General features: G+C 44.9%; 1 protein-coding gene across 1 annotated transcript; it reads left to right on the top strand.

Annotated features, from left to right (window-relative positions):
- Nucleotides 1–390: 390 nt before the first annotated feature.
- YWHAB (tyrosine 3-monooxygenase/tryptophan 5-monooxygenase activation protein beta) lies at nucleotides 391–13,214 on the top strand. The gene is made up of 6 exons (XM_042883650.1): nucleotides 391–485; nucleotides 7,003–7,303; nucleotides 8,290–8,413; nucleotides 9,326–9,489; nucleotides 10,761–10,856; nucleotides 11,331–13,214. The coding sequence occupies exons 2-6, from the start codon at nucleotides 7,010–7,012 to the stop codon at nucleotides 11,385–11,387; spliced, it is 735 nt and encodes a 244-aa protein (XP_042739584.1). The 5' UTR covers nucleotides 391–485; nucleotides 7,003–7,009; the 3' UTR covers nucleotides 11,388–13,214.
- The last annotated feature ends 80 nt before the right edge of the window (nucleotides 13,215–13,294 follow it).

The following is a 13,294-nucleotide window of genomic DNA, read 5'->3' as shown; positions in this document are numbered from 1 at the left end:
AGTTCTTCACATCGGGCCCCGGCACGCTCCCTCCCCGCTGCCCCGTTATGCCCGTGGTCGCACCCACACAAAACCCAGCACTCAGATAAGGATCTCGGGGGGATTTATTGTTTTTTTTCAACGGCGGCAGCGCGCGGCTCAACCCGCAGGAAGCGCGGCCGCCGCACCGACACCCATCAGCCGCTCGGCACCCCGCCCCGCGGCCGCCATTTCCCGCCGCCGCCTCCTCGGGACCGACGCGCGGCTACGCGCCCGCCTCCCTCCGCGTTGCTATAGCGACCGCAGGCCGGCCGGCGCCCGCCGCCGTTCGCCCAATCGGGAGGCGGTGCCCACCCTCCCCCCGACGCCGGAAGGGGCGTGTCCTCAGCGCCGGAAGCGGGGCCGCAGCTCCGCAGGGTGTGTGTGCGTGCGCCGAGCGGCCGCCGCGCTCCAGTCGCCTCGCCCGTCGGGATCCAGGCTGCGGTGCGTGCCGCCCCCCCCGCCAGGTGAGGGTCTCCGGCCGCCCGCGCCTCGCCCCCCGGCCGGGCCGCAACGCCGCGGTCCCGCCGGAGCCCGGGGAGCGGGCGGGGGAGGCCTGCCGCTCCCGCCCCGCTGCCTGGGGGGTGGAGGAGGCCGCGCCGCTTCGTCCCTCCGTTCTCCCGGCGCCGGCGGAGCGAAGCCGCCCTGAGTAACGGTGCGACCCCGCCGCGGAGGCCGCTGCGGAGCCCGCGCGGGGGGCGCCGCCTCCCGGCCGGCTCCCGGACCGGCCCCACCCGCCTGAGTCACTGCGCTGCCGCGGGGCGAGGCCGCGCACACCTGGCCGAGCCGCGGGCCCGCGCCCTCTGTCGCCGCCCGTGAAGGGCTCGGCTGGGGCGAGGGGAGGAGGCGATCCGCCCCCGGGGCAGGGCCGAGCCCGGCTCGCGGCCCCCTCCTCCCGAGGGCTCCTCCCTTCGCGACCCTCTCCGGGCTCTGGGCCTTCTCGCGGCGCTCGCGAAGCCGGGAGCTGCTCGAGGCAGCCCTGGGGCGGCGCTCGTCCGTGTGAGCCCGCTCGGGTTTAGCAGAGGTGATCGGAGAAACGTCCCCGGTGCTACGGGGGAGGACGTAATATCGATGGTGTTATTTTTAATTCTTAATTATTCGTATTTGGGAGTAGAGATGAGTTTAGGGAGGACTGCAGAGAGACAGAAGGTGACTTCGCGCTGTCCCCAACATATAAGAAGGTTGGGTAGTAACCCAGAGCCGACAACTTTAGGCCTTATTTGAGGTATGTATGATCAGATATTAATTGGAATGATAGGAAGTCAGTGAGACACAGTGACTGTTAGGGTGTAGGGCAGAAATCAGCTACTTAGTTAAATTCCTTGCTAACAGTAAAAATAATTTTTCTTGTGGTAGGAAGAAAAACTGTCTATCATGCAGCATTATAAGAGCTACATTCCTACAAAAGAGTTCATAAGGTTGTGGAGCATTGGTGGCTGTAGGAATACCTGTGTCTTCACATATGCACTGCTGCACAACCTCAGCCAGACATTGTAATGCTCATATTTAAAAGAGAAGCTTGCTTTTGTTTGAGAGTAATATAGAGATGCAAACTGGTGTAGAAAACAAAAAGAATGTGAATGCTTTCCTTCACCCTTGATATTAAAAACCTACAAAAATACAGTTTATGTAACACTTGGTTTATTAAATTGGTACCAATGAAGTAGTAGACTCCTTGCACAGATGGGCCTGGTGCAGTTTTCTCAACCTCATTATGTCAGTACTGCATGTTCTGATCTCCGCTATTTTGATGTTGAGTCCTTTTTTTTTTTTGTAAGCAGGCTTTTGCTGGTATGCAGCTTTTTGTGCTGTATGTGAATAAACCCCGATGAGGAGGAGCTAAGGAAATAACAATTTGAACGATGGGATGAAAAGCCAGTACTGCAGTCTGTCTGGTGTCCTCATAAATCCCAGCAGGGCTAGGCCTTATTTTAGTGTCTTTTATACTGCCCAGCTTTTTGCTCCACACTGTAATAGAAATGTTTTTCAGACTGTTATTAACAGAAGTGGTTTCCCTGTGATACAAATCCATTAGTTTGTCATTGATTTTATGCCTGGGGGGAGATTTTTTGGGATAACTCGCTATTTCCACTTGGACTGGGGCCACAAGCTCACTCATTGGAACCACAAGGTGTTACCAGGTAAGTATGTTGTACTTTGGAACCGCGTGCTTGTCTCCACCTGCAGCTGTCCTGTGTGAAGTGCCGTAGGTATGTAGCAGTGCAATGCTTCTCAGCCTCAAGTTCCTCATCAAAAGTCATTAGGGACAGCAAGCTGCAGTCACTAAATTTAAGTTGTCCACACAATATCAGTTTCCATCCGTGCTCTTGTTACTTCTGATAGAAAAATCCCATGGTTATTTGCAGAGATTGAAAGCCTTGTGTAGCATTGGTCCGAAATGGTGTTGGTCAGTTTTAGGGAGAAACAATTACTGGTGGCAGGAAGCGGCCTGAGCAAATTGGGGCATGGCTTTCTAGAATGTTAATGTTATCTTAACGTTTGCAGGATGATTAGCACTGAAGGCTGGGATGTATTTCTAACCAGCAGGTACAGAGGAGGTTGGTGTTACGTGCTATGCAAGGTCAGCAAGAATATCACAGCTGTGAAACCAGTTTCTTTTTCCTTCCTTAAGCATGCAGTATATTTTACTGAAGTTTTGTAGCCCAGCTGAGGGGAGCTGTAGAAGAATTCAGTGTTCTGATCGTAGCAGACGTCCATTTTCTGATCAGTTGTTTAACAATAGATGGTTGCCTTGGAGGGAACTGAAATAGAGACAAAAATAATGAAGTGAAATGCCTGAGATAAAGCAAAGAAGGTTCCTCACACTCCGTTTAAAGGGGGCCAATTCCTTTCCTGCAGAAAATACTGACTGAGTGACGCCTGCTTGCTGGTGACTGCCATCAGTGTCGCACAGGTTCTGCCAGCATTGTAGCTCCAGTGTCAGCATGTGTGCCCTGAATTATGGCTTTGCCATTTGTTTTAGAAATAACTCAAAAGCTGTTAGTCTCAATAATTGCAGAAATAGAATATGAAATGTGGATATAGAATGGAACGTACCTCACAGGCGTGTTTAATTTTGTAATTAATTGCCTATCCACAGACCTGTAAGGTATGTTCACACGTTGGTAGCTGAACCACAAGAGCTATACCACATTTCTGCTTTTCCTGTTATAATTTGAATGGATCTCCACAGTTTGTGACCAAGAAATGATTGTGTCACATTTCACTGAATCTGATTTTACACTCATTTCTCACAGTGAAACGTCTGTTAAATTGCATCTCTACTTCACTCATTAGTGATGGGTTTGTCAAACCAGTAGTTGCACCAGTTTTATAATGAGGTGGAAGTGTTTATTTGACAGCCTCTGATAGTTGCTGTGAGGAGAAAAACAATACACAGCAATCGATGACTTAATTAGCATCAGAAGAACAGGCAGAGTTCAGGCCAGGATCAGCTTATTACTATTGTCTTGTCAGTTCAATACGTTACATAAGCCAGATTTTTTTTTTCAGTGTCATTTTTCATCTAGTTCCTAGACTTTAATCTCAGTTACTTCCAATTTGCTTTGGCTTTGTCCTAAAACAGTTCCTTGAGCCTGGAAGCAGCAAAGGCCACACGCAGATGCTGTAACTGCTGAGCAGCAAGATGCAGTCCTCCTCGAGCACTTGCAGTCTTCTGAAGAACGCTGCCTACATGGTTTGCTCTTCAGCTGTTAGTGACATGTAAACCTCCAATGTTGTGCATCACTCTTCTCCTAGAAGCTCTGGGTGCACTGACTTCAGGTGCTGTGTGGGCACGCCTTCCTCTCCTTACTGCCTCTTGCACCGAAAGCAGCCAAGCATTTATAAACCTCCTGACCTCTACCTGAGGTATTTTGTAATGGTAGCAGCTCCCACCTACACAGATGTCAAACTTTTTTTTGCGGGAGGGAAGTAAGCAGTTGTAATTTTCTTCAGTCAATACGTGCCTTTCCGTGCAGGTTGGAAGAGCTTAGGCTGTGTGAGGGAGAGATGGTTTTTGTCTTACTTCGAGTGCGGGGAATCAGAGTGCTTTGAGTTGCTGGCTGCTTGTACTGATGGCTGCAGCTGCTGGCTAGTAGTGGCATTCCTTACTGTAAGTGGTGTCCAGCCACTTCTTCCCGAGGGCTGCTAAGTTGTCATTAACAGATTCTTAAGAAGGCAATCTTAAGAATTTTCATTGTATTTACAAATCTGAGAATCTTCCGCTTAGAACAGGCAACTTCTGCAACTCCTCCATGGCTGTGATCTGCACGTCTTCCCTCCTTTTTCCATCTTCCCTCTTCCCTTTTGCCGACATGGCATGGCTTCATTAGCACCAGAGTAGATCATTCCTGTTGGCCTCCTGTTTGTCACCTCTGTGTGTCTGGCTCCTAGCTGCAGGTAACCTTTGTTAGCTGGCTTCTGTTTGTGGCCTAGGACTACTTTTCAGCTCTAGGCTTTGCTTGTTTCAAACTGTGGCACACTGATCCGTTGTTAGTGTGGCTTCCATCTCCTTTATGGGAGAGACTAGTTATAAGTGATACTTGCCTCTTTGCCTTTTCAAACATCACTCCTTTCCTTGTATCTTTTTTTCCTTCTGGCAAACACCTCCCTCTTTTGGAGCTCAAGCCAGCATAGCTCTACAAAGCTCTTCAGGCTTCTAGCAAGGTAAGCAATGGAGAATAAACTGGTGTTCTTTACACAGCACCTTGTGACTGAAGTAATGGTAGGCTTACTGGTGGGTTACAGACATCTTGGTGTGGGCAACGATTTTCTTGCTGCATTTAAGCTCTGTTAACTCCATTTTATGGAATAGTACTTTGTAGTTTCATAGCAAACACGCTAAGAGTACAGATATTAAGATAAATTGGCACTTCAAACCCCTGTATAATGAATTCTTAATTTAAGCCAGTGAAGTTCTGAGGAGCTCCATCTTCAGTAATGAGTTTGAGTTGCATTTAAGATGTGCATGAGTTTATGCTGCTGAAGAAAGTTATTTGAGAAGCAGCATTGTAATGCTCTGTGCTTTGGCTGTATAGCTGATGTGTTACAGTGGTTTCTGGAGCTCTCTTATCCACTAGCACTTTGTCCTTGCAGTTTCCTCTGATTTCCTTAGCATGTCCTTACACGAACCCATTGGCTGCCACAAACAGACTTGCATCCAAAGATAAATATGTCAGCTAGCTTGATAAAACAAACTCTTCAGCATTTCCAAACTAAACTATATTGTGTTTGTAAACAGAATTCTGGACCAATGACTTGTGTGCATGTCAGACCACTATTGGAAGAATGCAGGTCAGAGATCATGCTGGCCTTTCAGTGGCAAAATGTGAACTGCTGGTGTTGCTTGCCTCAGGGCTTCAGCATGCAGGCTTTTTCTAATGTACAGTTGTGTTCCCTGAAAGGAAGAGAAGATGATGGCAGTAAAACTCCTCCTAGGAGCTGTGCAGACTGAGGAAGCTGGAAGTGTTTTGTTTAGATGTCCTGTTATTTAAAGTTGGCTCTTGTGACATAAAAAGCATTCTGCAAGTGTGCTGTGTTCATGGGTGAAGAGATGGCATTACTTGCCACGTGAAGCACATAATCAAACACTGCTGAGTTAAGGGAATGGTTTTGGAAGTTGCAGCAGTTGTAAATGCAATAGATCCTCTCAGTGGTAAACACTGCTGATTTCCTCACTATACATGTGTATATGTGCACCAGTGCATTGTCAGTCCTGTAAGTAGGGCTGCAGTCTCTTGCCTAATTAATAGAAGCCTGTGAAAGCCAATTAGGAATTTATTGTTCTCATTCATTTTTTCCTGTTCCTTTAGAGTTGTTTGTAAGCTGTTTCGGTCTCAGACTGAAAATTTCTGGTTGCAGACATCTTGGCCTAGACATTGAGAGCCCTGATTGACTTGAAGGAGCAAGAAAGGAGTCTTACTGCTCAGTGCTTACAAAAATGACCATCCTGGGCCTGTCAGGAAGTGCAGATTTAAGAGTGTGGGTAAACTGATAGATCTGAACACCTGGGAGTTTGTGAGGCATTGAAGTCCTCCTCATGGAGACTCATCTTGTTTTCCTTCAAACTGGGGCCCAGCTGGTGGAATACAATGTTAGTGTGATGGCCAAGTAACTGCATGGTGCTGCTGCCTGGTAGGAACAAGCAGCACTCAGTCTGCTTACTGACAAGTTCTTCTCTAGCATCATTTTGTCTTTGCTGAAGCTCTTCAGGACACAGAAGTTGAGTGATGTGTTTTTCTTGGTGCAGTTTAGCTGCAGCCACCAGAGATGACAAACAAGTTGTTTCCATACAAGCAGTTGGTTTTGCAGCAGTGACTGTTATGCAGCCACATCCCATTCATTTCTGTGAATGTCAGTTTACTTAAGGATCTTAGAAGCCTGAATCCTCAGCCACCCTAGGCGTGTGGAATTGCCCATTTTAGAGGTGTATCTGTCTGTCTAGAAGGAATACATTTCTGGAACAGCAGTATATTTTCTGTGGTTGCTGACAGCTGTCTGTAGTGGTGTGGTACATTCCCACAGAAACATCTGCAGTGAGCAGAAGATACAGGTGCCAGGAGCTGTCCTGGTGCTCTGTGCTCTGAAACAGCTGCTGATGAAGACCAATGCACAACCAATACAAAGGAAGGCTCTGCATTGGAGCATGAGATGTGCCCCAGGCTGAGCTGTGGCCAGTATGGGAAAGAGGAGAGACTTGTGCAGAGAACATACTGATGTGCTGACCTTTGTGCTCATTTCATTCCTCACTGAAGGATGGGGAACAATGGTTATGTGCTTTCAGGGTTGTAATTACACATAATTCCTTCATGTAAATTGTTATTTCTCATTTTTTTTAACAAAAAAAACAAAAACATGTCTACTGGAGTGGGTAATCTTGCCACCTTTTAGTGACTGTGAGTTGTCCTTCACCCATCAGCATTAACTTTTGCTATATAGGTGACCTAAAAGTATTTTTCTGTTTTTATTCCCCGCGGATTGCAGGATAGCCATGGATAAGAGTGAGTTGGTACAGAAAGCCAAACTGGCTGAGCAGGCCGAGCGTTACGATGACATGGCTGCTGCTATGAAGGCTGTCACTGAGCAAGGACATGAACTGTCCAATGAAGAAAGGAATCTCCTCTCAGTTGCCTACAAGAATGTGGTCGGTGCCCGCCGCTCGTCTTGGCGTGTGATTTCCAGCATTGAACAGAAAACAGAGAGGAATGAGAAAAAACAGCAGATGGGAAGAGAATATCGTGAGAAAATTGAGGCTGAATTGCAAGATATCTGCAATGATGTTCTGGTAATAATCCAACAGCAAAAATAACAGTAGCTAGTACTGCAGTATTCTTCAGAGAGCCTTAAGGAATCTTATTAGGGTTGTAGATACTGCATCACCATAGCAGGGAAACGGTTCTGCTTAACCACAGGTTTAAGTCCAGTTGTAGCTCCTGAATCTAGTTTGTTTCTTAAGGAATTTTTTGGATTCTTACACGTTTTAAAAATAGCATTTTGTTTAAATAGAAATGAACAAGGCAGTGTTGAAGACTGCCTGACTGCTGGCCAGTGCTCAGCACGAACATGAGTTTAGCAATAGTGTAAATCCTGCTGAAAAGCTTGCTGTTTGCTGAAGTTGTTTTGGTAATGAATGCTGACTTCCTGAGGATTGTTCAGTACCTTTTAGGGGATGGAGAGGGTTTGCACTTCCCCAAAGTTAGTTCTGGTGTTTCTTTCTCTTAAATGAGAGGGGTCCTTGATATTGCTGTTCGTTTTGCTACAGATCTGCCCTCAGGAGCAGATGATGTCAGTACTCCCAGTCTTTCCACCTCTTTCTGAAGTGGATGTGCTGTCTGTGTCACTGTTCAGGTTTTCAGCTGGAGCTGCAGATAGAATCAGTTTGTTACAGATTCACTGATGTGAACAGAGTTGAAGCTTGTGGTGGGAAAAGTGACTGCATTTGTGCTAATGGCAAGCTGCTGCTCTTCATTAGCTTGCTTGTGGGTGTAGGTTTGTTCCAGTGTATTTCTAGGAAAATACTTGCAGTACTAAGCTCTGATAGCCATTAGGTTCTGCGGGAGTGATTCTCAGTAGCTTCAACAGAGCAGATTTGCTGAGGCTGAGGATCCAAGGGGTTTATTTTCTCCTTTCTGAGTTTAGGGAACATCGCAGTGACTGACACACGAATGCCCGTGTTGATGTTCTAACAGTTTGTGCGTACCCTTGTGATGGAGGCTCTGTTTCAGACATTATTTTTATGACTTGGGGAAAAAAACAAGTTTCCTTTCTCAGGAACTCCTGGATAAATACCTGATTGTCAATGCCACGCAGCCGGAGAGCAAGGTCTTCTATTTGAAAATGAAAGGCGATTACTACAGATACCTGTCAGAGGTGGCGTCTGGGGACAATAAGCAAAGTAGGTAGAGGTGAAAGCTCTCATCCTCCTGGGCTCTGGGCAGAATAAAGTGTAGGGAACGCTTCTCATTTTCTCCTCTTTTCTTTTCTGCTGGTGCTTTATGGTTTTGAAGATGAGTGCAGTGCAGGTTGCTTTTAGAGAAGCAAGTTTCTGTGAAATTAATAGAAGCGATTAACCAGCATTCATCACATCAGTCAAATTCTGCTTGCAACCCCAAAACTCTACGATTTTTAAGTTTATTTGGTAGCATGAAATTGTTTGTCTGGTGCTTGGGGGAGGAGAGCTTTTTTTTTTCTTCCCCAAGAAAAATGCTTTGTTGCTATCATTTTTTGTTCCAACTATGCATTTATCTCACAGTTCTTCTGTGTTTGCAAGCTTTCTGCTTGCAGAGGTGTGGGATGTTGGTTTACTGAGTCTTAAGCCAGATAATCTTGCAAAGTGTTGAAGCAACACTGAATTATGCCCGAATTCTTGGTGGGTGTTTGGTCTGGTCCACAACTGTAAGCTTAGTTTGCCATCATTCTTGAATGTATCGTTACCCATTAGGCAGGGAAGGACTGTTTGCCTTCTTCTGAAAGGCCTTACTGAGGTTCTGAGTACATGACCTGCCTGTGGAAAGTTTCTCTCTCAGGAGAGTTTAAGTGTGTGGTTTAGATAAACTCCTTTCCCCCATACTGTATTGTCTGCATTTATTGGAATTTAAATGCTATAGCCCAAGCCTTTATCTGAACAAATATTTCGGCCTTAGTAGTTGAGCCAGAGGCTGTTCCCTCTGAAATCACTGAAAGAACCTCGAGTGCCTTTGTGGTTTTACAAATCCCTAGTGGCGTAAATAGTCTGGACTAAGAATGCAAGCACCACAAAGTTCAGTGATGTACTGTGCCTTAATATGCTTGTAATTGCTTCTTGCAGCAACGGTAGCAAACTCTCAGCAAGCTTACCAGGAGGCATTTGAAATTAGCAAGAAAGAGATGCAGCCAACGCACCCCATTCGACTTGGGTTGGCTCTCAATTTCTCTGTCTTCTATTATGAGATACTCAATTCTCCTGAAAAAGCCTGTAATCTGGCCAAGACGGTAAGCAGACTCTGTTACCAATTTGTGTGTGGGCTAAGGAGATAATTACATGGTTACAGTAGCACCCTGTAGGTGATTATGCTTTCTCAGATGAAATTCCTTAATTATATTGTCATCTTTAAGCTATAGTCATCTTGACATGTTTTCAGGTAAGTTAACTTAGCTTAGCCTTCAGTACAGCTGATTTGCTGGTGCAGTTGATCCAGTGACAGGGGAGACCAAGTGATTCTTATGTTCACTTAATTACCTGAAAATGTCCTTGTGTCAAGTTTGAAAACAGCTTAAAGTGAAATTGATTTAAATTTGAACACATAGCTGATATGTGGAGCATTGTCTTCTACAGGCGTAGCTCAAAGTGTTGCCTTGTTTGCATGCTCACCTTTCTCCAGAGACCAAAAGGAGCTCGTGTGATGGTTTGTGCCAAACAAATAAGTTGTCACTGTCCAGTTTAGGCTTTAATCCTGTTGTAGGGAGAAGACTGATGTGGAACATTTTTTACATCTGTGAATGATAACTGGTAGTGACTTGAGTAATATGGCATCAGCTGAATCTTTGTGTTCTTGATACACATTTGAACAATATTTTGTAACAGATACTAAAGTTTTTCTGTGCAAAATGCTGCTGCTATTCCTGATTTTTTTTTTTTAGTTAATATTCTTACGTCTGTTTGAAACCTGATTGAGAAAGGGCACTCTAATTGTGGCTCTCAGCTCTGACCTGCAGTGTGCATTTTCGTGTGTAACAGGTGGATGGGCAGCATGGCTTTCAATCTGTTAAACATTCTTGGTCTGCTGTACTGCTTTGAAAAGAAATCTGGCACAAAGAATCCTACTCTACCCTCAAAAAAAACACCCAACTCTTGACTTTCATTTTATTTCCTACTTATTTGTATGTATTATGTATCAACTGAGCAGTACCTTTCTCTCCTGCTGTCACTTTAAACCACTGAGGCCTTTGCCTTTCCTTTAATTAAAGTATTGCTATTAAAAGTATTGCTATTTTCTCTTAGACCTCACTTTCAGCTATGTGAGTCACTGTTCAATATAGCAGTGTGTGCTTGCCTCTTCAGTACTTCCTGTTGGCCTTAATCTGGCCCCTCGTGGAGACTTCTCTTTTCCCACTGGTTGTTTAGCAATCTGGTGCTTACTCTGGTTTCCTTTTCTTGGTAGAAAAGAAAAATATGGAAGCTGTTACAAATGTGTGTGATTTGTGTAGGCAGAAATGAGTTCAGAGAGCAGAGTGAAAGTGCTTTTTTTTCTTGCATGTTTCAGGCATTTGATGAAGCAATAGCAGAGCTGGACACGCTGAATGAAGAGTCGTACAAAGACAGCACTCTCATCATGCAGCTGCTTAGGGACAACCTCACTGTAAGTAGCACAGGGCAAACGCTGCGCTCTGCGCTGCTGCTGCTTACGGCAGCTGGACTCTAAGTGGGACACAGCGGAAGACTCGTGTAGTTCTGTGCCTCTGAAAACACTTGTGAAGCATTAAGTCAATGTCCTAACTGCACTGCTTCTTGTAGCAGACCAGTCAGAGACCACTTGTTAACCACTGCAACAAAGAGCCTTTCTGTAGTACAGCGCAGTGTGCCTGCTCACAACAGCCAGACTGCCCTTGTTTGGCTTGAAAACAGTTTGCTTTTGACTTGTAACCCTCTACCCATTTTCTAGTTTGTCCTTTATCTTTACTATTCAATTCAGCTCTCAGTGACTCTTAGCTGAGAGAATTGCACAGCTGCTAATTATGCTGTCTTCCCTTTACTTGGTTGTAATTAACAGTCTGCTTTCTGTGAAACATGTATGAACAAACAGGCATGAACATGTATTTCTGTTTGCTTACAGCTATGGACGTCGGAAAACCAGGGAGATGAAGGTGATGCTGGGGAGGGAGAGAACTAATGGCTGTCACGCTTCACTATATGTTCAATGTCACCCTGTATCCTACACATATATCCCTTTGTGCGACAAGCAAAAAGAATAGTACATCGACTTTCACAACCTCAACGTAGCAAAAACTGTCTGTGGGGTAAAAAACGGTGGGTTGGTGTTCTGTGTACTGAAAATGGAGGTCGGTTATTATAATGGCATTCCGAATTTTCCTATTATGAACATTTACAGTTACGATTACCGTGTTTATATTTTTAACTGAACACTGTGATTATGGGTTTTGTGATTGCAATTGACTTTGCAAAACTCTTATTGGTAGAAAAATAGGCATCAGTTATGTAACAGTGGAAAGTCAAATTTGGCAGCGAAATAGTCGAAGTACAATTCTGTTGTAAAGTTGTACAGAAAGTTATAGAGATTCTATTGTGACACTGGGGCATGGAAGGAAAACAATCCGATGTATGGCATTCCAGTTAGTAACACACTGCTATGAGTTAGTTCAAGGCACACTCTGTAGACATTTCTAACCGAGTCTGAGGCACCGCTTTCAGTCAAAAGCTCACTTTGTCAATCCTATCTTTCTGAGGACCGGGTTTGTGTTGAGGAGGAGAGTAATGGGGGAGCTAGCAGCTTGATTTCCAAACTCTTTACACTGACAAATAACTGGGATTTGACTTCTAAAAGTGGTTTTGTGCTCATACAACATGCATGACTAAGCCCCTTCCCACAGCAATAGCTTAATTATATCTTCGATATTCTTCAGTAGTGAGAATTCTTGGTTCACTATCATGGACTTGCAATAGCAGAAGATTCAATTTTTTGAATGGCCTTATTAGTTTGGATGATACCATGAAGTGATCTGCCACTTTTGCATTACTATACTCTTGGGTGAATCAAAAACTCCATGGTATTCCCGTTCTGAATTTATCTCAAAAGCCTTTTAATTACTCCACGGAGCCTTCTTTAAGTTTGCTTTATAGAAGACTTTCACCCCTCCCACTCTGTTCATCCTTGACCCTTTTACCTGTTGAAACTCCATCGAAGCAATTTTAGACTCCACACACACACACATCATCCTTTGTTTGATTGTGGCTGGTGTCGATACGGCAGGTGAGACCTGAGGACAGGTTTCTGCCTCGGATGCTTGAGAGCTGCCAGTGCTGTTGGAGTCTTCAGCTCATCTGCCTTTTTTTCTTTTTCTTTTTTGTAATTCCAAGATCTGGCTCAAATATTCAGGATTTCCCATCTATTGTACTGGAATGCAGACCTTACCCATCTGTAAGCTTGTAATATTTGAGCTCCCCATGTCCTCACCCATTATGTTTCAAACATGTCCCATTGAATAAAACCTAGTGAGAGTTGTGTGAATAATGCAGTGGAAAAGATGAGGATCGGTCACCTCTCAGCCTCGCGGCATCCTCCCCTGCCTTCACATTCCACTTAGGGATAGGCTCCATCTGTTCGTCTGTCCATCTGTCTGCTCAAGAGAACTTCATGCACTGATTTTAAAACTCCCCTCTACTAGCTGAACAAATTGTGCAGTTAATACTTGGCGCTTGATAAATGCAGTAGTGAATGTGGAACCGAGCCTGTCTGTATATCTGGTAGCTCTTCTCGCTTTGTTTTTACTGACCAGTATTCTGCCTAAAGTTTGCTTCTGTGACGGTTATATTGCCTAGCACACGTGGTTGTGAGAATAGTATAGCAAAAAGAAAAACCTGGTTATTGATGTACTAGATTTGTGTATGTCTTTTAAACAGTTCTAGTTTCACCTTACACGAAATAATCAGGAAAGTGTAAAAGAATTCAAAAGTGAATAATAAAAAAATTTTATCAGTTGTTTGCGCCTGTTGTGTCTGCCATCCTTCTTGTGGCAGTTGAATCACAACTTCCTTTTCATTACCTGCTCAGATCTTGGG

The sequence above is a fragment of the Lagopus leucura genome, unplaced genomic scaffold (assembly GCF_019238085.1).
Source record: "Lagopus leucura isolate 7727_CA_CO unplaced genomic scaffold, USGS_WTPT01 Super-Scaffold_100039, whole genome shotgun sequence".
NCBI classification, from domain to species: domain Eukaryota; kingdom Metazoa; phylum Chordata; class Aves; order Galliformes; family Phasianidae; genus Lagopus; species Lagopus leucura.
This window is presented reverse-complemented; position numbering and strand designations above follow the sequence as displayed.